The following is a 26,059-nucleotide window of genomic DNA, read 5'->3' as shown; positions in this document are numbered from 1 at the left end:
TTGTAAAATAAAGACTAAATTGACAAAATTAAATTTTATTATCAATATCAGTTCCATAAATGGCCAGAAGTTCACCTAAATGTAAAAAGAAAAACAATTCAGAGTGACCAATTTCTGCATAAGGAACTTTGAAGATTATCCATGCCATCTTTGTGATATTGAAAGTGACACTATTTTGCAAGTCTGTATGCTGCAATGAAAAAAAATCCACAAGATATATGTGCTTTCATTTTGCTTCCCACTGTTTCTCTGACCTTTCTCAGTTGGAGTAGTAGCAGGAAACTAAAATAAAAGTACTGTTTTTCTGTGAGGCACTTTGTGAATAAACAGTCGGGAAATCAGAACAGTTGTAAGACTTCTCTGCCTGTTGCTTCTCCTAAGCAGAGAATTACTATTAGTCAAAAGAGCCTACGGCAATCAACATCAGGGGCTAGTGTTTCTTTCTTTTCTGAAACCAATAAGGCTGATCCAAGTCCAAAAACGCTTTTGAAGTTATAGAGACCTTCATGTGTTGATCAATCCTTGAGTGGTAAAGAGCAAGAAAAACTGGTTCTAGATCTTTAATACATTCTGCCAGGGAATTCATTCAACTCAGTGAAGTACAAAAAGGTTTCCTCTATTACAAATTGAGTGTTTTGTACTTGGGTGCTGCTTGGTTCAGTTAACTTAGAGGGAGCTATTGATTCCAGACTTGATTATTTGTATGTCAGTGCATATCTCTATTAAGTCAAGCTAAGGCTGGAACAGCAACAACTGTAAATTCATAATTTTTCTTGGTCCTAAGGCATAGGTTGAGATTTGGGTCAATTTAAGTGGAAAACAGCATGTGATTCTCTTAATAAGGATTATCACTATTGATTATTGATATAATCACTATTCTATAGCATGGTGTTAATATTTCTAAGACATCAAAACCTAAGAATTAAGTTAATTTATTAGGACTTAAGAATGCAAATGATTTTAAAATTGATAGTTCAGTCCAAACCCATCCTTTATGGGTGAGAGAGCTTAGCACCGGGTAATGCAAAAAAAGCACCCTCAAGTCTGGCTATTTTGCACCAGAGTAAAATTTGGCATCAAGCAAGACTCCTGACCCTGTTCAGGGTGCTATTCTCTAAACATTCTCAAATATATCTCTGTCAAACCTTTCTCTTTATCTTAAGTGGCTAAGCTCTTCACTTTCAAATTGTAAAGATGCAGAAAATACAGTTTAAAACCAGCAACACGAATATACTTTACATCTCATTTTAAGAGACTATTAAAAATACAGACATTTTATAAAGTAGACTTCTTTATTATTTTGGCCACAGAAAAATATTCAATACAATAGAATTATACAGCTTGTAGACTTATCATTTATTATAATAGCATAAAAACAAAATCCCTGTAATAGTGTAGATAGGGTACCAGCTTCAGTTGATTGTCACATAGAAAAAAGAGGTAAAAAATTTCAACTCTAAAGTTAATCAGTAATATAAAGAGAAATAAACATAAATACCAGCGTACAATAGTTTCAAAATTATTATGGCACATAGTGACCTCAAAAAATACATCAATCTGTTTGAAACACTATCTTATCTACGTTAATGCATGGTCACTTGTATAATTCAGATTGAAAAAAAGTGGGGAAAAAATACATGTAACTTATTGGCATATTTAAAAATTAGAACACAAATATTTCCCCAGTCTCATCTGTAAGAGCAGCCGTGATTCACATTCTCTGTCGCTGAATAAAGAAATCTTAAGGAATATAGTAGGACTTTCCAACTGTCTTCAAACTGATTTCACAGGAGCCTACTCTCATTATTTTCAGACATCAGTACTATCTTAATTTAAATGGCTCAATTGCATTAAATATTATACTTAATTGGAGAGCCTTTGCAGTAGTCATTCTATCTTCAGAACTGCTTCTTTTGTGAATAATAATCTTTAATATGATCATGACATATAGGAAATGGCTTAAGACGGTTTACTCTACCTCTTTACATTCCAGGTAACAAACCAAAGTGCAAATGTCAATCGTTAAGTTTTACCTTCTCCCACTGATACATACAGGCACACACACAAATGCATACATATACACTCACGCCCATACACAAATTAGACTTTATACAGTATCTTCAATTGAGTAAGTAACTATAATGCAAAGAGTTACTTCCCACATGCAATTCACCTTTAATAAAATCTAAAAAGTCCTCCTCTGCATACCTAAATGCATAGGACCACAAATGTAAAAGGCCAGTTTCCTATTAAATAATGGCCGTACATTCCTATAACACTTAAGAAGGTTTACCCTAAATTCAATCAGAAATTGTATCAAATGTCTGTGAGATATATCCTGATCTTCTGCTTTTACACCATAATAAACTCTGTTTCAACAAGTATCAGATTGACCTAAATTTTATTTTCTCTTATGTCCATTAGTTTCTCATTTTCCCTGATTGGCAGTAGTATTTCTTCTTAGCCTTGTGAAATAGTATGGAACAAGCTAATTGTCTCAGAATTCAGTCCTGAGGTATACGTTTCCATTTTCTTTGTTGATCTAGCACAGGCTCAGGTGATTTCTACATAACGCATCCAATTAGTTCAAGCAAGGCAAATGAAATCACATCTATAATAATTTCCATCTTATTAACTATAAAGAGTAAGTAAGAGGATATGTTTCTCCACTCTTTGCTTGAGTCCTTTCAAGTGCAAACCAAAGGAAAAGGATTTCCTGTTCTTTTCATACTCTTGAATGTGATGATACTTGATTCAGTGTCTCCATTGTAATTGATAAGATTGTAAAACCTCTCTCACATCCCTTCTTTATTCTATACTGAGAGTTTAATTTTCTTTTTCAGCTGTTTGCAGATTATAGTTTGATTCCTTTTTTGCCGAGAATTTATTTTAAAGCCATTTTGTTTTCTTCCAAATCAGAGCTTCATTTTACTCAGCTAGTGGTCCTGCCCCTTGGGAATCGATTTCTTTTTACACAGGACTAATCCAGGTTTATTAGGATCCAACACCTTTAGTTGGAACAGTCCATGTATTTCACTTACGAGCACATACATTCATTTTACACGATTCCTCAATGTGGCCAGGGGGTTTCGTGGTCTGCACTGTATCCACCTATAAAAAATACAAAAATATATGTCTGCTTTACAGGGATGTGAGTAGGGTTTTGCTAGCCTAGATCTAAAACTTGGATGCATATTTTGGCTGATAGTATTCTTTCCTTCTTTAAGATGTTTTTGTAGTGGCCATAACCTCTTTTAGAATTCATAGAGACATAACTGTTCCAGCTACAATGAACAATCTTAGGGCATCTACATCAATGCTATTGGCTAATCTCCTGGATTCCATCTTTGACAAGAGATATTTGCATGGTAAAAGAAACATTGAATTATTGTTTTTCAGGCTTTGAGTACTTAAAGGAGAGGGGCTGTCAGGGCAGGAAGTGTTGTTGGCTTTATTTATATTATAAATACAAATAAGAATGAAATGGTAATTTTGTTATCAGTTCTTTTACAATTTACTGTCCCTAAAATCTCTGGGAGGTGAGCTTGATCTGAATGTTCACATCCTTCAAAGTAGCTCTCTAGTCTCTAAATGCAATCATGGAAATCTGAGCATTTTACACATCATCAACAAATGGTTCACTGATTTATGGTCAAGGATGAACTATTAAAACTATCCCCTTCAAAATTATGACCATAAAAAGGTATTGTTTTTTACAAGTGAAAGTAATGATAATACTCCTTTAAAATGTTTTGGTGCCAATATGAGTTTTAAATAGTATTGAATATTTATTGCTTTGAATTTGAGCCTGACCAATAGTCTGATTTCTGCTTTCTGACAAAAAATGCACAGAATATTGTTTCCAGTTTAATGATGCAATTGATGTCAATAAAAGCTTTAATGAGTTTGAACATTGTCAAAAAGGATAATAAATCACTTCCATAAAATAAAAATGCTACAGTTCACTACCAAAAGAATTAGAATGTTTTAAGAATTAAAAAAAAAAAAAATTAGTACTGCACCTAATTTCCAATGTCACAATGCATCACATGAGAATCAAGGTTAGAAAAGAAGTAATGAATTCTTTCACTGAATAATCAACTAACTCACATTTGAAAGTAAATGGAACAAAAAAGTAATGTCTAATTTAAAAATTGCTTATATTCAAGAGCATTTAAGATGCTTAAAAATTGTTCTGACTGCAGATTATCCATATTAGCTGTATAAATTTAAGCAGCTTTAAAATGCCTTTAATTTATTAAGTTAAATTTTATCTTTTCTAGAATAGTATATATTTTCTTTCTCTAGCAAGTTTTAAAACTTAGCATAATTTAAGATATTCTGGCCAATAACACACGGAAGACAAGTTTACCATGGAATCTATGCTAAGTGAGTTTTCATGATTTAGATTGTAAGTTTAAGATGAACATGTGCTAAGTCGCTTCAGTTGTGTCCAACTCTTTGCAACCCATGGACTGTAACTCACCAGGCTCCTCTGTCCATGGGTTTTCCAGGCAAGAATACTGGAGTGGGTTGCTATTTCCTTCTCCAGAAGTTCTTCCCCACCGAGGGACGGAACCTGCATCTCTTATGTCTCCTTTACCACTAGTGCCATCTAGGAAGCCCTAAGATGAACATAGATTATCTAATCAGAACACCAATCGTACATGACACTTGTCATTTAAAAACTGCTTTATACAAAAATGAAAACTATATATTTAAAAGTTTCAGATATTGTTTTTTATTTTCAAACCAATGAGAATGATGTAGCCATAATGCACAACTAGACTACATTAGATCATCCTGTTAGGTACTACCTATCATGGTTGTGCTAAGTTGCTCAGTCGTGTCTGACTCTTTGCAATCCTATGGACTGCAGCCCACCAGGCTCCTCTGTTCATGGGATTCTTCAGGCAAGAATCCTGGAGTGGGTTGCCATTTCCTCCTCCAGGGGATCTTCCAGACCCAGGAATCAAACCCACATCCTCTAAGACTCCTATATTGGCAGGCAGCTTCTTTACCACTGAGCAACCTGGGAAGTCCATATCTTTGCCTGGAGAATCCCATGGACAGAGGAGCCTGGCAGGCTATAGTCTATGGGGTCACAAAGAGACGAACACAACTTAGCGACTGAGCAGGAGCACTGTATATATATAGTGCTATATATATATATATATATATATATACACACACACACACAGTGCTCCTGCTCAGTCGCTAAGTTGTGTTCGTCTCTTTGTGACCCCATAGACTATAGCCTGCCAGGCTCCTCTGTCCATGGGATTCTCCAGGCAAAGATATGTATATATATATATATATATATATATATATATATATATATATATACATACTGGAGAAGGCAATGGCACCCCACTCCAGTACTCTTGCCTGGAAAATCCCATGGACAGAGGAGCCTGGTAGGCTGCAGTCTATGGGGTCACTGAGGGTCAGACACGACTGAGCGACTTCACTTTCACTTTTTACTTTCATGCATTGGAGAAGGAAATGGCAACCCACTCCAGTGTTCTTGCCTAGAGAATCCCAGGGATGGGGGAGCCTGGTGGGCTGCCGTCTATGGGGTCACACAGAGTTGGACACGACTGAAGCGACTTAGCATATACACATACTACATATATAATTATCTTTGTAAAGTTATTCACTTAACTGTTTCATCCTGTCAAGGCTACAGTGTAGTTTAGAAGAACAAACCTCATTTCCATGGTTTACTACTTTATTCTCAGTGTTGGGACATGGTTGTCTCTCAATAAAACTGCTCTAATGAATGAATACCTGTTGGAAATAGCTAGCTAAACAAATCACAATACTGGTCACATCACTGTACCACTTTTGTCTAATTTTAATATTTTGAAATCATGTTTTTGACTTTCTATTATTTGTCATATGATAGGTTTTGAAACAGACATTTTTGAGCTGTATTGACATTCTTCATTTTATTATCATTTTATTTTACCCACTTTTTCTATATTTTTCAACTTGGCCTGTCCATTTAAAATTTCATTAATTTTCTCTTTTTAACCTTTTCCATATAACTGTCATTCTTTTCTTTCCTTAAAGGGAATATTCTATTTAAAATGTTCTGCAAGGTTTTCAATAAGTGAATAAGTAAAACAATAAAAACATAGCAAATCAGAGGCATCAAAGTGTTTCATCTTCTATTTTAAAGACTTGACATTCTTTTAAAAGCATACCCAAGAAACAGAATGCATTTACCACATTGCCATGAAACATAATGAAATCCTCTTATTAAAATATTACTGGGGAATAGAGCTCTCTCATGTCATAAATTAACTATGGAAGGGCAGGTTTCACGTTTGTGGTTTCAAGCTTTGATGCACTGAACAAATGCAGCTGTGCACTAATATTCACCTGTCACTAAAGCCAAGAAAGTGGATTCTTTCCTCACCATTAAAGATTCATGTTTAAAAACAAAAATGAGTACCTCAAATCACTTATTGAGCTCATGGAGAACTACTTAGGAATCACCATTCTGCAAACAGTCATTGATGAGGGTCAGGGTAGAAATGGATGTTACCAGGATTGGTTTGTTTTGATTTGAATCAGCTAATTAAAATGGCCCTGGAAACAATTTTCAGATCACTGCCCACTGAGGAGATAGGCTCCAGTAAATCAGACCAAACCAATCTTTCAGTCAGGTCCAATTCTGCTGAAGTTGTATAGACGCAGCTTTTGTCTTCCCCTTCCAGCCATTCTCTTCAATTTTTTTCTATCACCCAGGCAACAAGCCACACACACACAAACACACACACAAAGATGAAACTAAGCCATTCCTGGAGCACGTTTTACCAGGCCATCTCTATAACTCACTCAGTTTTCATTTCTTAATCAGACTGAAATAAGTTTGGAATTAATTATCAAAAACCATCACAAAATTGTAAAGTAATTATCCTCCAATTAAAATAAATAAATTAATTTAAAAAATATTAATAAAAAGTTAAATGATAAAAGCTTTGTTCTTTTCCAGATTTCTCTGGCCTTCTCCCTGACTAGTGCTTGGAAAAGAAAGCTGAATTATGCAGAGAACAGGAATAAGATTCAGATTTAAGTACAAGAATACAATGAACACTCATACAAAGGAATAAACACTCTCTTAATAATTCTGAAAAAATTCCAATCATAAACAAGCAAATGTATGTATTTTGAAAGGAACATGTATCTATTTTGTACTTATTTTTATTAGGCATGCTTCAAAACTAAGTCACACACCTACGTAATTGGTGTAGATTAAGTACAAGTGTCTGTTGAATGTGTTTGCATATAATTGGCAATATGTAAAGGGATTCTATGAATATTCATTATTTTTTTCTCTGACTGATGTTAAGATCTAGGTGAAAGTAAAAGGCATCATGTAAAAATAAAGTCTATTCCATGACACAGAAAATGCAATTGATGGTAGTTTCTGCAATCTAGGAACAGAAAGTGGATTTTCATATTTTACAGCAAATGCATAATATCAGAGCTAAGTCAAGGGAGAGCCATCATCAAGACTGAAAGTTTATTATTTAAAAAAATAATGGAAAATCATTTGAAATAGAAAGTGAGACAGAAGGTTAACATGAGCTATGGTGAGTGGAGGACTATGAAGATAATTCTGAATGAATTATATGATCATGTTTTACTCCATTTTGACATATAAATGAGGTACCAAAACTCAAATTATAATTATTCATTACTATATCATCTGCATAGATGTTTATTACAAGATTGCACTTAATTATTTAACTTTCCCTCACAAAGTCCTTGTGAAGTCGCAATTATAAGTTTGCTCGTTTTACATATGAGGGAATTAAAGATCAGAGAGCTTAATCTTCTTATATAAAAATCACATAGATAATGGGAGAATCAGGACCCCAAACCAAGACTTTGGTTATTAATCAAAGATTGTTCTTCCTCAGCATTATGTTTCTGGATAATTGTTTTTTAAATTTGACTTTGAATCTTTTAAAAATATACATATAAGTTATAACTGAAAATGTCTCTATTTTTGCCATTGTTTCAGGAATAAGCAAAACTATGCAAGCTTTCTATACTATTATAAATGAGTGTGCTTGAAATTCAGTTCTAGAAGCCTGTGTGTTAGAGTCAGGATTCTATCATAATTACTTAAATTTGTGAATACATAAGAAGCAACTTCAACATATCTGAAGGTTGTCTAAACTTACAAAAAAAAAGAAAAACACAGAAAGAAAAGGAATAAATAAGACAAATTCCACCTAATCAAAGAAAGGGGTGTTTATAACCATTTACCTGTGTAATTGGAGAAGGAAATGGCAACCCACTCCAGTACTCTTGCCTGGAAATTCCCATGGATGGAGGAGCCTGGTAGGCTACAGTCCATGGGGTCGCAAAGAGTCGGACACGACTGAGCGACTTCACTTTCTTTTCACCCTGCATATATGGAGAAGGGAATGGCAATCCACTCCAGTATTCTTGCCTGGAGAATTCCATGGATGGTGAAGCCTGGTGGGTTAGTTACAGTCCGTGGGGTCGCAAAGAGTCAGACATGACTGAGCGACTAACACATACACCTGTGTAATAGTGCACACACACACACACACACAAAGGCCATTCATTAGCACTGTTTAATTTACATTCTTTGGAAAAGAGGGCTTTTAAATGGTGAGTCAACGTCTGAATTGGCCATGGAAGGCAAGGGATTGGATAATATCATACCACTTCCACATCATAGGTAATTTGCTCTCACTACAGAATACGAATGATGTGGGCCCTAACAAAAAAGTGCCGTGGGTTGGATAGCCAAGCAATCAATATTTATTGACTGGCTGGCTGTTAGAATCATGGAATCTCAGTGTTAGAAAGAATGCCAAAGGTTACAGAGTCGAATCATGTGAAAGACATTGTGGGAGGCATGGGGGAAATACAAAGAAACAAAAGTCACAGTCTTGCCTCTGAGGACATTTTTATGTGTACAAATATATACGTATAAACAGATGATTAATCTTGAGGAGGAAAAGACAAGAACCCAGGAGGTAAAACTATGAGAGCTCTGAAGAGTGAGAAGAGACTATGATGGGGGAGGAGGAAGAGGGCTCCTGGACTAACTGAACCTGAGTTGGGTCTTAAAAGCCAGATAAGCTTGACATCTATGGAAATGAGGGAAAACTACATTCCAAGAAGAAACCTGTGAGGAAGATGGGTGGTGAAGTCAGGAGGCAGTGAATGGATTTCCCTGCCGAAATCAGAGATTTCTGTAATTCCATTCAACTTCACCACAAGCTGTTTTCTCTACTTAGATCAAGTCTACATATAAAAGGATGCAATGTAATAATTAAAAGCAGCAACAACAAAGCTGTCCTGAATATCCTAAATTAGAAATACAGACAAATTAAAGTAACTGTCAAAAGTCAGAGAGAGCAAAAATCGACTGTTTTTGTTAAAACTAACATAATCAAGTTTTTGAGGATTCTTGCTCTAGAACTGCCTATTTCTAAAGGTTAAATTGTGTACATCTTAATTCACAATTTTATTTTTTATTGTTTTACTTCTAAATGACATTTTAAAGGAACACTCTTTCTAAACAAGTGAGGGACGGGGATCAATTCAAACAGACTGAAAGTGAAAGTAGCTAAGTCTTGTTCAACACTTTGGGACTCCAAGGACTGTACAGTCCATGGGATTCTCCAGGCCAGAATACTGGAATAGGTAGCCTTTCCCTTCTTAAGGGGATCTTCTCAACACAGGGATCAAACCCAGGTCTCCCACATTGCAGGCATATTCTTTACAGCTGAGCCACAAGAGAAGCCAAAGAATACTGGAGTGGGTAGCCTATCCATTCTCCAGCTGCTCTTCCTGACCCAGGAATTGAACCAGGGTCTCCTGCACTGCAGGCAGATTCTTTACCAACTGAGCTACCAGGGAAGCCCTCAAACAGACTGCTAGGCATCAAGGAAACAAAAACACAAGACTGAACCTCAGCTTCAGTCTACTGACAAAACATGCTCCACCAAAGAAGGGAATGGCAAGCCACTTCAGTATTCTTGCCTTGAGAACCCCATAAACAGTAAGAAAAGGCAAAAGGATAGGACACTGAAAGATGAACTCCATGGGTTGGTAGGTGCCCAATATACTACTGGAGATCAGTGGAGAAATAACTCCAGAAAGAATAAAGAGACGGGGCCAAACAAAAGCAACACCCAATTGTGGCTGTGACTGGTGAGGGAAGTAAAGTCTGATGCTGTAAAGAGCAATATTGCATAGGAACCGGGAATGTTAGGTCCATGAATCAAGGCAAATTGGAAGTGGTCTAACAGGAGATGGCAAGAGTGAACACGGACATTAATCAGTGAATTAAAATGGACTGAAATGAGTGAATTTAACTCAGATGATCATTAAATCTACTACTAAGGGCAGGAATCCCTTAGACGAAATGGAGTAGCCATCATGGTCAACAAAAGAATCCAAAATGCAGTACTTGGAGGTAATCTCAAAAATGACAGAATGATCTCTGTTTCCAAGGCAAACCATTCAATACCAAGATAATCCAAGTCTATGCCCTGACCAGTAATGCTGAAGTTGAGTGGTTATATGAAGACCTACAAGACCTTCTAGAACTAACACCCCAAAAGATGTCCTTTTCATTATAGGGGACTGGAACACAAAAGTAGGAAGTCAAGAAATACATGGAGTAACAGGCAAATTTGGCCTCGGAGTGCAGAATGAAGCAGGGCAAAGGCTAATAGAGTTTTGCCAATAGAATGCACTGGTTATAGCAAACACCCTCTTCCAACAACACAAGAGAATACTACATATTACATCACCAGATGGTCAACACTAAAATCAGATTGATTATATTCTTTGTAGCCAAAGATGGAGAAGCTCTATACAGTCAGCAAAAATCAGACTGGAGGCTGACTGTAGCTCAGATCATGAGCTCCTTATTGCCAAATTCATACTTAAATTGAAGAAAGTAGGGAAAACCACTAGACCATTCAGGTATGACCTAAATCAAATCCCTTACAATTATAGAGTGGAAGTGAGAAATAGATTTAAGGGAATAGATCTGATAGAGTGCCTGAAGAACTATGGATGGAGGTTTATGACATTGTACAGGGACAGGGTTTATCATTCCCAAGAAATTTTTTCATTCCCAAGAAAAAGAAATGCAAAAAGGCAAAATGGTTGTCTGAGGAGGCCTTACAAATAGCTATGACAAGAAGAGAAGAGAAACGCAAAAGAGAAAAGGAAAGATATACCAATTTGAATGCAGAGTTCCAAAGAATAGTAAGGAGAGATGAGACAGCCTTTCTCAGTGATCAATGCAAAGAAACAGAGGAAAGGAATAGAATGGGAAAGACTAGAGATCTCTTCAAGAAAAATTAGAGATACTAAGGGATTATTTCATACAGAGATGGGCAAAATAAAGGACAGAATATTATGGACCTAACAAAAGCAGAAGATATTAAGAAGAGGTAGCAAGAATACACAGAAGAACTGTACAAAAAAGATCTTCACGACCCAGTTAATCACGATGGTGTGATGACTGACCTAGAGTCAGACATCCTGGAATGTGAAGTCAAGTGGGCCTTAGAAAGCATCGCTATGAACAAAGCTAGTGGAGGTGATGGAATTTCAGTTGAGCTATTTCAAATCCTAAGAGATGATGCTGTGAAAGTGCTGCATTCAATATGCCAGCAAATTTGGAAAACTCAGCAGTGGCCACAGGAGTGGAAAAGGTCAGTTTTCATTCCAATCCCAAAGAAAGGCAATGCCAAAGAATGTTCAAAGTACTGCACAATTGCACTCATCTCACATGCTAGGAAAGTAATGCTCAAAATTCTCCAAGCAAGGCTTCAACAGTGCATAAACTGTGAACTTGCTGATGTTCAAGCTGTATTTAGAGATGGTAGAGGAACCAGAGACCAAATTGCCAACATCCGCTGGATCACTGAAGAAGCAAGAGAGTTCCAGAAAAACATCTACTTCTGCTTTATTGACCATGCCAAAGCCTTTGACTGTGTGGATCACAACAAACTGTAGAAAATTCTTCAAGAGATGGGAATACCAGACCACCTGACCTACCTCCTGAGAAATCTGTATGCAGGTCAGGAAGCAACAGTTAGAACTGGACATGGAACAACAGACTGGTTCCAAATTGGGAAAGGAGTACATCAAGGCTGTGTACATCAACCCTGCTTATTTAACTTATATGCAGAGTACATCATGTGAAATGCTGGGCTGGATGAAGCACAGGCTAGACTCAAGATTGCAGGAGAAATATCAATAACCTCAGATAAGCAGATGACACCACCCTTATGGCAGAAAGTGAAGAAGAACTAAAGAGCCTCTTGATGAAAGTCAAAGAGGAGAGTGAAAAAGTTGGCTTAAAATTCAACATTCAGAAAACTAAGACCATGGCATACAGTCCCATCACTTCATGGCAAATAGAAGGGTAAACAATGGGAATAGTGAGAGACTTTATTTTTTGAGGCTCCAAAATCACTGCAGATGGTGACTGCATCCATGAAATTAAAAGATGCTTTCTCCTTGGAATAAAAGTTATGACCAATCTAGACACTTTATTAAAAAGAAGAGACACTGCTTTGCCAACAAAAGTCCATCTAGTCAAAGCTCTGGTTTTCCTGTGGTCATGTATGGATGTGAGAGTTGGACTATAAAGAAAGCTGAGGACTGAAGAATTAATGCTTTTGAACTGTGGTATTGGAGAAGACTCTTGAGAGTCCCCTGGACTGCAAGGAGATCCAACCAGTCCATCCTGAAGGAAACGAGTCCTGAATATTCATTGGAAGGACTGATGCTGAAGCTGAAACTCAATACTTTGGCCACCTGATGCGAAGAACTGACTCACTGGAAAAGATCCTGATGCTGGGAAAGACTGAAGGCTGGAGGAAAAGGGGAACAGAGGATGAAATGGTTGGATGGCATCACCAACTCAGTGAACATGAGTTTGAATAAACTCCAGGAGTTGGTTAATGGACAGGGAGGCCTGGTGTGCTACAGGCCATGGGGTGCAAATACTCAGACACGACTGAGCAACTGAACTGAACTGACTGAACCTCAGGTTTACAGTGCCAATTACATGTGGTCAAAGTTGACCATTCATGTATCTCCATTCTTAAAGCTCAGAATAAAATGTAAAATGATGTTAACTTAAGGTGTCATCATTATCCTCCTCAGACCATGGTATTGGCCACCTCTGGAAACAAAAACAGTACTGGCTAGTATTCATGTGCCAAAGCAATAAGTCTCTGGAGAAAGAGAGACTAGATGTAACGAGAAGGTGAAATGAATAGCAATCTTGGCTGTTCTTAAATGCCACTTAAATGCAATTATGTGCCCCAAATACTGAATCTACTCTGCGATCCTTAAACACTCAGAGGGGAGTAGAAAGCAGCCATCAAACAACTAGAAAGTGTTTCTAGATGATGTATAAAGTTACTAAGAGTCAAATACACTACCAGGGAAGTGAAGGTAATGTCCAATGAGTTTTAACTGTCTTGAAAAAGTTAATGTGCAATAGGACAATATTACAAAATCCAACCAACCACTTTCTTGCTCATGAAAGATAATATTAAAAGTGTATGGTATGGGGAGGGAGGAGGGAGGAGGGTTCAGGATGGGGAGCACATGTAAAAACCTGTGATGGATTCATTTTGATATTTGGCAAAACTAATACAATTATGTAAAGTTTAAAAATAAAATAAAATTTAAAAAAAAAAGTAAAAAAAAAAAAAAAGTGTAGAACTGGCACCATGTTTGTAGTTCAGTTGAGTTCAGTCCCTCAGTTGTGTCTGACTCTTTGAGACCCGGTGGACTGTAGCATGCTAGACTTTCCTGTCCATCATCAACTCTCGGAGCTTTCTAAGTTGAATATACTTCTCTTTTAATGTGATTTGTGGTCGATCGGCTTTAAAAAATCTATGCTTTCTGATCATTAGAAATGTCTAGGGATGTTTTTTATAAATACTTTCAGAAATACTAAGTGGTGATGATTTAAGGACTGACATGAGTATATTAGCATAATGACTTTTAGGACATAAAAAGATATTATATCAGCAACTAATACAGAAATACAATTTCAGAGATAAGGAACTCACCTGAAACCACCCTCTACCAAGTTATTCATTTTACCAGTGATAACACTGAGGCCCAGGGGGATGACAAGACATTTAGTATAACACTGCAACTTTAGGATTAAAACTAAATGCTCTTGCTCCCAAATCAGTAGTTTATTTCCACTTAATTTATGAGAATTACATCTCAAAGAAATATAAAACTGGGAGATGAGATTATTTAAAAACCAAGCAGCTCTAATTTCAGGACAGTTCAGTTGTGAAATGCAGGGAAGACATACAAGTTAGATAGACTTATTTTTAATTTACAATGGACTTTGCACTCATAATGTCAGTGGGTTCATCAAAAACAACCAATGGCAATTATATGATAAATACGAAAATGAGATTCTTTGTAACAAAAATGTTTCTGTGTGGGCTAAGTTATAGAATCTCTTTTTATTTGGAAACACTTGAAAAATCTTAAGAAATTAATAAAAATTACTTTAAGTCAAGCTTCTTTATAGCTTCATTTCAAATTTTTTTGGGATGGTTCCAATCAATATTGCATAGAATTTTTTAATATGCTTTGTATGAAAAGGACCGCAAATCTTACACTTTAAAATAGGTCACAAGTCTTAAGGAACTTAATAAAAATGCAATATGGTGTTTTTAACATAGAAAAGATTATTTGCTTCTTTTTTGCTCCTTTGTCTTATACGTTCAGTGTGATGTATTAGTTTAATTAAAGTCTACCAAATTATCATAAGGATTTTATGTGCTGCAAATAATTGGCTTTGTTCTCGTCTCACTTTTTCTTAATGGGAGCAGAACACTCTTTCTTTCTTCTTTTTTTTAAATGATACTTAGTAAAAGATACCAGAAAATTACAGGGACGAAAAGTTAAATGAGGTGCCTAATGAAGTGACCTTTGTCATCTTGGACATGAAATAAAATTAAGCCTGCACTAATGCAATGAACATAAGTCAATGTTTTCAAAGAGTTAAGAGGATAGGTAATATTATGGCTCAGGGCCAAATCGTACCAAGAATCCTTCCATACATAAAAATGACAATCCTATTAATATGAAAAGCTGATAGGCCCTAAAATGAAGTGAAATATATAAATAGATCATGTAATAAGATTTTTTTATGGAAGCTATAATGAATCAATCTTTTTCACGGGACAGATTTAGGTGATAATCCAGATAAAGCATATTATCAGATACCTATTTGATAAGAGACAATTTAAGCATGTAAGTGAACAGAGAATTAACAAATGTGGCATATTAAATCAAAGTTGTTTCAGAGAGTAACAATACTAACATAACCACTCTTGCCATAGTTGAGTGGGAACAAATTATAGTTAAAATATACAGTCATTGACAAGACTACTATCTCTAACAGTAGCAAAACAAAAAACAGAATAACCTATGAACAGGAAATCAATTAACTGACTACTGTATGAAATCTGAAAGATGGAAATTATGAGTGACTTTCTTATAGCATAATTCTTAAAGTGTGTTAAAGAATATGTGTAAGATATGAAAGATAATCAGCAGTGCTTCTTTTGTTAGAAGAAAAAATGTGATCACTATTCATCTACCATTGTCTTTAAAGAAACATAATCTATATATTATGGACTTTCTGAAAAATTCTGAGCTTTTAATTTGTCCTCTGAATTACTTTTTGTTTAAAATATGCTTCTATCCCTAGCTTCATAATATGATAAGTGTTTTCAATTGCTAATAATAACTAACACTCTATTGAGTGTTTACGAGATCTCAGGCTAATGCATGCAGTCCCTAGGAAGTAGATAATATTATTAACCCCACTTGACAAAGAAGGGACTTGAACAGAGAAATTAACTTGCTTAAAACACAGCTCTAAAAATGGCAGTGCTGGAATTTTAAACCCAAGAAGTCTCATCGTTGTGTCTGCTTTTAACTGACTACTCTCTACTGCCTCTCTAGTGAAACAATTGTTCTGAAAAGTAGGTTTTTATCAAATTTGCTATACCTTTTCAAATATACTCAACAACATTTTTTCAGGTAGAGTGTTATTGCATTTTTAATAGAACCAGAAAATGTTTAGCATATCATTTTAGGTTTATTAAAACTCTCTCGTTCTCTTTCTCTCTCTCTCTCACACACACAGACATGCAAACAAACACACAATAATAATTACTTTATTACATTTCTGAAGAACACACAACAGGTGTACATAATGTTATACTCAGATGGTGTTAAGCAAGAAGATTTCTTTTTTCCTTTCTTCATAAAGCCAGACTATGTATTTTTAAAATCCCATGACCTCAGAATGTGCCTAAAAGAATGAAGCAAAGAAAATGATAGTCTACCCACCCTGTGATACATGTTTTTATTTTGATTTTTTTAATATAAATTTATTTATTTTAATTGCAGGCTAATTACTTTACAATATTGTATTGGTTTTGCCATACATTGACATGAATCTGCCACGGGTGTACATGTGTTCCCCATCCTGAACACCCCCCACCTCCCTCCCCTGTGATGCATGTTTTTAAAGTAATTCTCTAATTGGTTGTCTCAGAAGGAACATTGCTAGGAAGGAGTGCTTCTTCAGAGAGTGCACATGCATATTTTGAATAGATATACCTGATTTACTCCATTTGTTTTAAGCCAAAGAGTGAAAGGGAATCTTTGACAAAACTGTCATCTTTAAAACACAGTGATATTTCATTTTCCCCTTCTGCACTATTTAGATTGTCTGGAACTGAAATGCTTCCAGCGGCTCCTGTGTCCAATTTTTCAAAGCTGTCACTTTCTAGAAATCTGCTTAAGCAAAATACTTATGCTGTTAAAAAACAGAACAAACATACATTATAAAATACATTCTATTCTTCTTTGCAGGTCAAAGTCTTCTTCAAGAATGCAAACTTGGGAGAAAATGTGAAAAGAAATTCAAAGATGACTATGATAGATTAGTGAAAGTCAATGAATCTGGTGTACCTCTGATTAGTTTCTAGAGATACACCTGGACTTAGCTCAGTAGAGTTTTTCCACACAATAATCATATAATCAAAATGTTATTCTCAATGCATACATGAAAGGTCATTAAACTGAAAAAGAACAAATACAGAGGAAAATGGGACATTGAAAGATGACCATGGTTACTCTTCCTCAGATCATGTCTATATCAAGCTATTATAATGTTCTTGTCAACCTTCCACATCCCAGAAGTTAACAAAAAATTGTCAAGCATTATACTTGTTAGACCTCTGGCCTCTCTGAATTGTGCACATCATAACTCACATCCTCTAGTACCTGACTATGTGACAGCACAGTGTAACAATATGCAAAATAATGATGATAAGAATGGTGTGAAAGGCAATCAAACTTTTGTTATCAGCACAGGACTTCCAAAATGTGAGATGAAACATATTTTGAAAAGGTTCAGTCATCCTCACTTGAATATTACTCAGTATTCTTAGCACAGAGTATACTTCCTTTATTCACACATATATACATACTTTAAATTGTCTATATATAGATATGCAGAGGATATGTTTATCACATGTGGACCTTTGTCTCCTGGATGCATGATCACACACTTCTGGCTTAATTAATCTTTCCAAGTTTATGCAGTAAAAATTACATAAGACTTACAATTCTTTCCATTGCTTTAAAAAGCTAGTCCTCAGCAAAAGCCAGGACTGCTTATGGTGTACAATCTGAAACCCAATTCTCTCTCGGCACTTTAACACTAGATCTGTCACCCTTTAACACCACAAAATCAATACCCTGGAATGTCATGGTTCTCTGATGGCCCACAAAGTCAAGGCGTGATCAATTTCAACTTCCTCACTAGACAGAAATAGACTTAGACAAATAAAAAAGATTTCATTCAAGTTAAATTCAATAAAACAAAGGAATAAAGGTAGAGAGAGTGCTGTTAGAATTCAGTCGAATAAATTTTCACTTAAATTTAGATCCATTTTAAATCCAACTAAATTGCATACTCAGCCAAAAGATATGTATCAGAAATTAAAAGAAGCTTAGAATTTACTGCATTCCCTAGATTAAGAAATGCTATCAATTAAATGTGTGTGTATATACATGTGTTTCTTTCACTGCATTAGTTAATAAACAGGAGGGAAAGGATGGGGTCTGAGTTTACCTAGAAAACAGGGTAATTTTTGGCTTCAGTGGCTCAGTAAGAATAAGAATCTTGTCTTTCTTGTTATAAACTGTATACCCCATATTGAGAACAGTCCAAGACACAGAGTAAACCCTTAGTAAATATTTGATTAGAATATGAAAATCTATGCATACATTAAATATAATCTGATACATAAACTTAACTGAGGGCAAAACCTCTTTCTTGTTCACTGCCATATCCCTGGCCTCCGTAGTGCTTAGGGTGTAACAGGCACTAAATAAAGATCTGCTGATTTGAAAGTCTAGAGAACACCTCCTGTTTTACTGGTCAATTTCTAGCACTTTAACTGAAATTTTAGAGTCGTCATTTCAGGATCATTTTCATTTTTCTGTAACAAACACTTTATATGTCAGCAGTTTTATTTTTCTCCTAAATTTGAACATATAAAACACAAAGATATTATTTAAAAATGCTTAGAAAAAGCCAGACCTGAGAGTCAGGGACATGGAGTGCATTTTAGGTTCACTCACTTGCCAGGCAACTTTGCCTTCCCAGGCTTCTGTCTCATCTATAAAATGTAAAAGAGGGACAGAGGGAGAACAGGATGATTCTCAGGTGACCTCCTGGGAATATGTAGGAATGTAAACTCGTGGGTATTTGTAGAGCTATGGATTTAAAAAAAAAAATCAATGAAAGGGGCTCTACAGGTCAGAGCAAAACAGGACAGTGATCCTATTAAGAAAGTTAAAAGAAACTGGAGTCATTCAGTTGTTCAAAGAAAATGCTGAAAATGCCCAAGTGAAGTAGACCAATACAAGAGGACTCACAGGCATGTGGCACCCAGAGCTGAGTTACTGCTTTCTGGTCCCTTAAAGCATAGGGTGTAGTTTGGCTCAATCTCTTGTCTTCCTGCATCATCAAAACTAGAAAGAAAAATATTCACTCCCATCTAGCTTTCTTCTAGGGGAAGCCATGTGACAAAATGTTGGCCAACAAAATACAGAACAGACAGCAAAAGAGACACTGATGTATAGATCAGTCTTATGGACTCTGTGGGAGAGGGGGAGGGTGGGAAGATTTGGGAGAATGGCATTGAAACATGTATAATATCATGTATGAAACGAGTTGCCAGTCCAGGTTCAATGCACGATACTGGATGCTTGGGGCTGGTGCACTGGGACGACCCAGAGGGATGGTATGGGGAGGAAGGAGGGAGGAGGGTTCAGGATGGGTAACACATGTATACCTGTGGCGGATTCATTTCAATATTTGGCAAAACTAATACAATATTGTAAAGTTTAAAAATAAAATAAAATTAAAACTGAGCTGAAACAAAAAAAAATAAAATAAAATACGGAACAAAGTCCTTGGGGAGGGACTCATTCTTAGGAGAGAAAGGAAATGGAATCAAGGGAAGTTGTTCCTTTTCCTTTTTGTCCCTCTTTCTTCTCCTAATCTGAAACAGGGACAGAGTGCCAGGAAAAGCAGCCATCAACTTGGGAATATGAAAAGGAAAATAAAAACTAAGAGATGATGGTGCAAGAGAATAGCCGTACCATGATTCCTCAGTAAAACTTGCTGACCCACAGCTTCCTGAAACTTATTATAGGGGAAAATAAGCCCTTCACTTAACCATGATTAATTTATTACTTGCAGCTAAATGCATTCTTAAGTGATGTATCTGCTAAGGGGAAAATCATAGAGAAGGATTATCCAAAAAAAAAAAGAGGGGGATGGATAAGAAAAAAAAAGAAAAAGAAGCTATGACTATAAGGGCTCCCATGATTACACACCAAATACAGGTTATGAGTCTGCAACTCCATCTGATCAACTGCCATGTTTCACAAAATTTTATATCACTGATACCCTGTAAAAAGGAGGCAACTTTTATGTTTAAAAGGCTCTAGAGCAGGAATCAGAAGATGGGCTTGAACTCTGACTCTGTCACATAATAACTCAGTTTTAGCAAAAGTGTTTTAGAATAAAAATGGAAATCACAACATTTCATTGATGAAGTGATTGTTAGGATTAATATGATGCATGCAAAGGCACTTTAAATGCACAGTGTTTTACTAGTAACTATTTTCATGGGATGATGCAAGTGAAACGCTTAGACACAGGTTCTGGCATAGACTAAGTGCTTATTTATTATGATCATTGTTATTATTTAATATAATCTACTCATATCTTCTCTAGAATATCTTGCTCATGACCTTGTTCCTGAGGCATGGCTGACTGAAAAAGTCAGATCTTAAGCGAGGCACAGCCAGAGTTTCTCTAGCAGGCATTTGAAATTGGTACCGAGAAAAGTTACTAGTCTTGCTGCAGGTGGGCATGTGGCAGGCAAATTAAAGAACTATGGAACTGTCAGCCATGGTTTATCATCTAGAGTAGAAAAAGATAAAAGGATCATCTCCAACATAAGAAGAAACATGTGGATGCACAGAAAAGACAGATGGAGAAAGAGAGAAAAGGAGAGAGGGAAGAAAGAAAACAGGGAGGGAGGAAGAGAGGGGAAGCGAGGAAGAGGGTGAGAGAGAGCATGAGCACAGATGCTGGTGGTATTGAACTTAGAATACATTTATGAAGATTGAGATCCACATACTTCTATTTTACATAATATATTTTAAGCTGGTTTCTCTTACTGACAATCAAAGAAAGTGAAAGTTCCAGTTGCTCAGTTCTGTTCAGGGACTGTAGCCCACCAGGCACTTCTGTCCATGGAATTCTCCAGGCAAGAATACTGGAGTGGGTAGCCATCTTTCTCCGGGGGATCGTCTACACCCAGGGATTGAACCCAGGTCTCCTGCATTGCAGACAGACTCTTTACTATCTGAGCCACAAGGGAAGCCCCAGCAACCAAAGAATGCTAACTAAATAAATATATTTGTTTTAGTTTTAGCATTGAAACATATTATCAAGTTAGTTGTAGAAAATCTGAATCTATAAAAGCTGTATAAGAAAAGGTCACACATAATCCCCTTCTGTTTCTATGATTTGTTAGCTCTATGATTCTATGATAAAATTTCATGAAGAATTTTATAAAATGAAATTTTATACAATTCAAAACAGAAAATAGTTTCTATTTATTTATGATTCCTGATAGTTGCAATCATTAAAGAAAATAGGAAACTAGTTAAAGTCTTAAGGCTATATAATATTTTCTTGAAATTTTTAATCTGGTGTCTTCTTGCAAAATAATGTCAAATGAAAAATCACATTTATGTATACAAGAAGCTTTCCACTTCCCTCTCCTGTGAACAGCAAACAGCCAGAATAAGAAAATGCAGATTTTAGGTGCCAGGAAAACAGAACTGACAACTTCTAAACCCTCCCCGACAATTTAGAGAATGCTGGGATCCTCTGAGTATATCAGGGATCCAGACCCTAGAATGGGTTTTCTGAAGGTGTGTACAACCAAATTGCTAAATGCTTTTGGATGGAGTCCCAGAATGCAAGAGCTCATGTGTACAGTTTGTTTTGTTTTGTTGACAATAAAGAAAAACTCTTGGGTTTCACTATAGTCCTGGTTTAACAATAGTCATTTTTCAGATGTAGGGCTGTTCAAATATGGTCAGCTCCATGTAGTTAGGACAACATTTTGAATTTGTTCAAAGTAAGAAGAGATTAGGTATGAGAAATACAGCAAAATATTTCCATCTGGTAGTAATAAATAGATCAAATGTGTCCTGTTTAAGACATTCAGGTACCTGGTTTTGTCAGTGAAATCTTAGCCTTCAATGGAGAGAAGTTTAATGACATACCTTTCCAGAACAGAGAAGACCCATATTTAGAGTGCTGATACTTTAAATTGTCACAGCTCAGATCTAAGCCACCTGCTCACTAGTGGGATTCAGTGGCAAAAATAATAGTGATATAGAGTAAGCCTATATAAGCTTTTAGCATACATAGTTTCTTTAATAATAAACATTGAAGTGTATGCTGATTTTTTAAAGACACATTAAAGACAATTTATATTTCCCCCTTACAATGTTGTTCATTGTATAATTTCAACAATAAACAATGAGATTTTTTGATAATTATTAAATGAAGCTTTCATTCAGTTTTCCAGTTTTTCAGTGAGGAAGCTGCATTTCATTCCTACTTTTTTAAATAGGAATTTTGACAGGCTTCTAATTAATAATCATCTGGAGCACAGTTTATAACTTTAATTATAACTTCTACACTATAAGAGAAGTTAGCGTGACGTAGACACTCAATTAGTATTTACAGGGTGAATGAATCTATAAAAAAAGAAGAATATATGCTATAACTAAGCACTCTATTCCCACCTGAGTTTCATATTTCTCTTTCCATTTGCTTTACCTGAAACAGTTTCCATAACAAACGCATTGGGTAACAGGGCTAAGACACTCAACACTGTTTTGTTTTTTTTTGTGTTAAGAAGCAGGAAGTCATAAACCAATTTCAAACCACAGTCCCATAAGGAAGGAAATCTGCCAAAAGACATGAAAGCCATAATGATTTATTTCTTGAAAGGAAAGAAAACCTGATGGGCTATTTCAAGCAAGGGCAACTGGAACTTGGTGCATTAGCAGTTATCTGTGGGATCTACTTTTAGAACAGATATTCCTTGTTTGAAAACAGAGCATAAAATGATGTTAATCTGTACGTGGAGGAAGCTGTTCATGGCTCTTTAATCAGAGCATGGTGTACTCGAATTATCTGTCCTTCCATTTTCAACTCAGAATACCCACAAAGTCTGCACCAGCAGCTATTAGGAGTACTCCACTCTCAATAAATTCACTGGAGTTTTGCAAGTACAAAGCCTTCAGGAATGAACACTTCAGAGTAAATTTTAGCTGCATAATCAAGAATATGGCCGAAATTGCCAATCAATGGTGTAAAGCACAAATAATCAAACTTTAGATATAGAAAAGCCCTTTATGGACTAAATATATCCACTATGCAATCTATCCCTGACTTTGCAGGGAGGCTCACCTGAATACTAACAATCAAAGCTATCCAAATAAATTCCTGCTGAAAAGCGACCTCTCAGCTAAAGAGAATTATGTAAGATAAAAATGAAGAGGGAAAAAATGCCATTATATATTTAAATAATCTCATTTTGCTGTTATTTAAACTTGAAAGCAAATAAAACTCACACTATGGGAGATCTTCACATACTAAGACATTCAAAACGGGATGAGCAACATGTAAAAGGGCCCTAATAAGCTTAACAGAGTGTACCTTAAAACAGAAACATCTCAAAGTTAAGAATTATGTAACAGTAAGAAGTGCAACTAAAGGGAAAACATAGCCAGGGAAAAACTTCATTTTGAGCCACGACCTGAGAAGGCAACTCTTAAAGCCAAATTGAGGCTTATCAGACAAATATATGCATGCCAGGCAAGCAGTGAAAAAAACCCAGGAAAGAATATCAACACAGATGGGAACGAGATAGCTGACTTGCAGGAAACCATGCGGAGTGACAGCTCGGCAGTATCTCCACACCTGAGCTGGCAGCAGGGCCTGTGGGGGCTGTGCCTCAGCCAAGTCCGCGGGGGCCTTAGGCAGATGTGGCTTGGCACTGGGAGCAGTATGCACAAAGTCCTGACCCTACAAGCCTGCAACTCCGCGAATGGGGTCTCAAAAAATATGTAAAAATCAAAACTCACTAGGGGACTCATCAATACTTAACTAGATGCAAATTATACTTCTATTCAGGGGAAACATTAGAAGGGAAAAGTCTGCCAATAATTGCTATGAAAACATTTATCTGACCCTGATCCATGTTGCTCACCAGATTCAATTATTTTAAATAATGTATGAACGTGGAAACAAAATCATTGCTAATCAATATTAGATTGATTTTGTTGTAAAAAATTTACATTTTTGAAAGTTACCTGAAACTATCATTATCTCCCAAATCTGACTTAAGAATCTGATTTAAATAAACTTAAGAAATTTATTTTAAAATAATGTATTATTTCTATTTGTTTTTACAGCAAATATCATCACCTGTTTGCCTGTAGTTGTATTGCTAAACACAAGTCCTTCTAGGAGAGGTTTCTAGTTAATTTTAAAAACACAGGAGGAAAAAAAAAAAAAAAAAACACAGGGGAAAGAGCAGAATAAGAGAAATTGGAAATCAAGTCAGAAGTAAGATGGAAAATGTATGATATACCCATCAGCATCTGGTTAAATAAATTTACTGACATCATAAACAGCAAAATTGTTTGCACAAAGAACTTTTCTCTTACGTGAAAACTTCCTACTCTAAAACTTTCACTCCATTATGATATTTATTGAGTGCAATTTCCTGCTTTAGGATGACTGAATTGCAGGGAGTTAATCTCGATTCAGGCTGAGGTCTTCCTGTTCACATCTTTGCAAGTGGAGCTTCCTGGGGAAGCTGAAAAGGAACCAAATGTTTCACAGCTGAAGCTCTTCACCTGACTTTCTCTTTATGACATAATTTATTTATTTTTTACAGTTCTGAGATTTCTGGTATTAAGCTAATGAAAGATGAAGATGTAAACATACTACTTAGAATATCTTGTATCTAGTAAAAATATATTCAACTGTGGAATTAATAAATTCAGAGACTGAATAAGTTAAAATTGCTAGACCTTTAAAACTTCCATTAGAGTTATTGCAATGGCAGCCACATATTTATATCTACTAAGAATCTTTTATCCAAAATTAGCACAAAAACTATTTAAAAAAATTATTCTCAGTATCATATTGTTAAGGTACAATGATGATTAAAAGCTTGTTAAACAATCTTCTCCAATGAAGTGGATATCATTTTCAACTGATAAAATTATAGCAACGTAGGATGGAAGGTAAGTTACCTAGATTATAATTTTGCCAGCTACTTTAATGGTTTTAGTGTACCAGGGCTTGAATTTTCCCTTCTGCTGTTATATATTTCAATGCAATAAGAAATAAGGATTAATGGGCAATACAAAGGTTTTTCTGAGAACTTTAATTCTCTCAAGGTTCCAGTTCAAAGTTGAAAGATAAATACCAAATTCTACCTTACCAGTAAGATTTGACATAAATTCTAAAACCGTTTTTTACTCAGTACCTCTTGGAGACTAATGGTTTCCTGATTGTTAGCTGAGCTACTAATATTCATGTGTGTGTGTGTGTGTGTGCGTGTGTGTGTGCGCGTGTGTGTGTGTGTGTGTGTGTGTGTGTGTGTGTGCAGTTGTGTCCAACTCTTTGCAGCCCCATGGACTACATAGCCTGCCAGGCTCCTCTGTCCATGGAATTTTCCAGGCAAGAATACTGGAGTGGGTTCCCATTTCCTACTCCAGGGGATCTTCCTTACCCAGGGATCAAAACTGTGTCTCTTGTGCCTACTGCATTGGTGGGTTGATTCCTTACCATTAGCACCACCTGGGAAGTTCTGAAGATTCATAGCCCCAAAGAAAGGAAGATTTTCACGAGTCCAAGATTTTTTTACTAACAAACTTTAACAGTTCTTACTGTGATCTCTTTCTCTTTTAAAAATGTACCTTAGACTTCTGCTAGCAAAAGTCTCCAATTGGCTGGAATATCCAACAGATACTACCATGTTCTGTGAAGTTAACTGTTCAGTATTTTCTCGGAGGCAAGATTACCACTTGAAAAATCATCAGCAATCACTTCCTGTCTTTTTCCCTAGGGGTTCCTACTAACTAAAGGTTAATCATCCATGTTCTTATTTAGCTCTTGAGTTCCGATTAGATCATAGTTTATAAAGTGGATGACTGCAGACTGCTAATTCTTACCTGACAACACAGTGAACAAATACAACATATTCAGGAAATATGTCTTATTTTTCATTTTAACAAATCCATACCTGACTATTGCATCATTAAATGTAAAATCATGCTAAGT

The 26,059-nt window shown here is 36.0% G+C and overlaps 1 protein-coding gene across 8 annotated transcripts in view; it reads right to left on the bottom strand.

Moving 5' to 3' along the window:
- Positions 1 to 26,059, bottom strand: part of PCDH7 (protocadherin 7) — a 475,887-nt gene that overhangs the window by 396,758 nt on the left and 53,070 nt on the right. For 5 of the 8 annotated variants that reach the window (XM_061419861.1, XM_061419863.1, XM_061419865.1 and 2 more), the window contains exon 2: positions 3,052 to 3,111. The exons of the other annotated variants lie outside the window; for them this stretch is intronic. In XM_061419861.1, coding sequence (XP_061275845.1) covers positions 3,052 to 3,111 — 60 coding nt within the window. The remainder of the gene's footprint in view (positions 1 to 3,051; positions 3,112 to 26,059) is intronic. 8 annotated transcript variants of the gene reach the window in all.

The sequence above is a fragment of the Bos javanicus genome, chromosome 6, assembly GCF_032452875.1.
Source record: "Bos javanicus breed banteng chromosome 6, ARS-OSU_banteng_1.0, whole genome shotgun sequence".
Classification (NCBI taxonomy): domain Eukaryota; kingdom Metazoa; phylum Chordata; class Mammalia; order Artiodactyla; family Bovidae; genus Bos; species Bos javanicus.
Note: the sequence above shows the minus strand (reverse complement) of the source record. Positions and strands in the feature narration are given on the sequence as shown.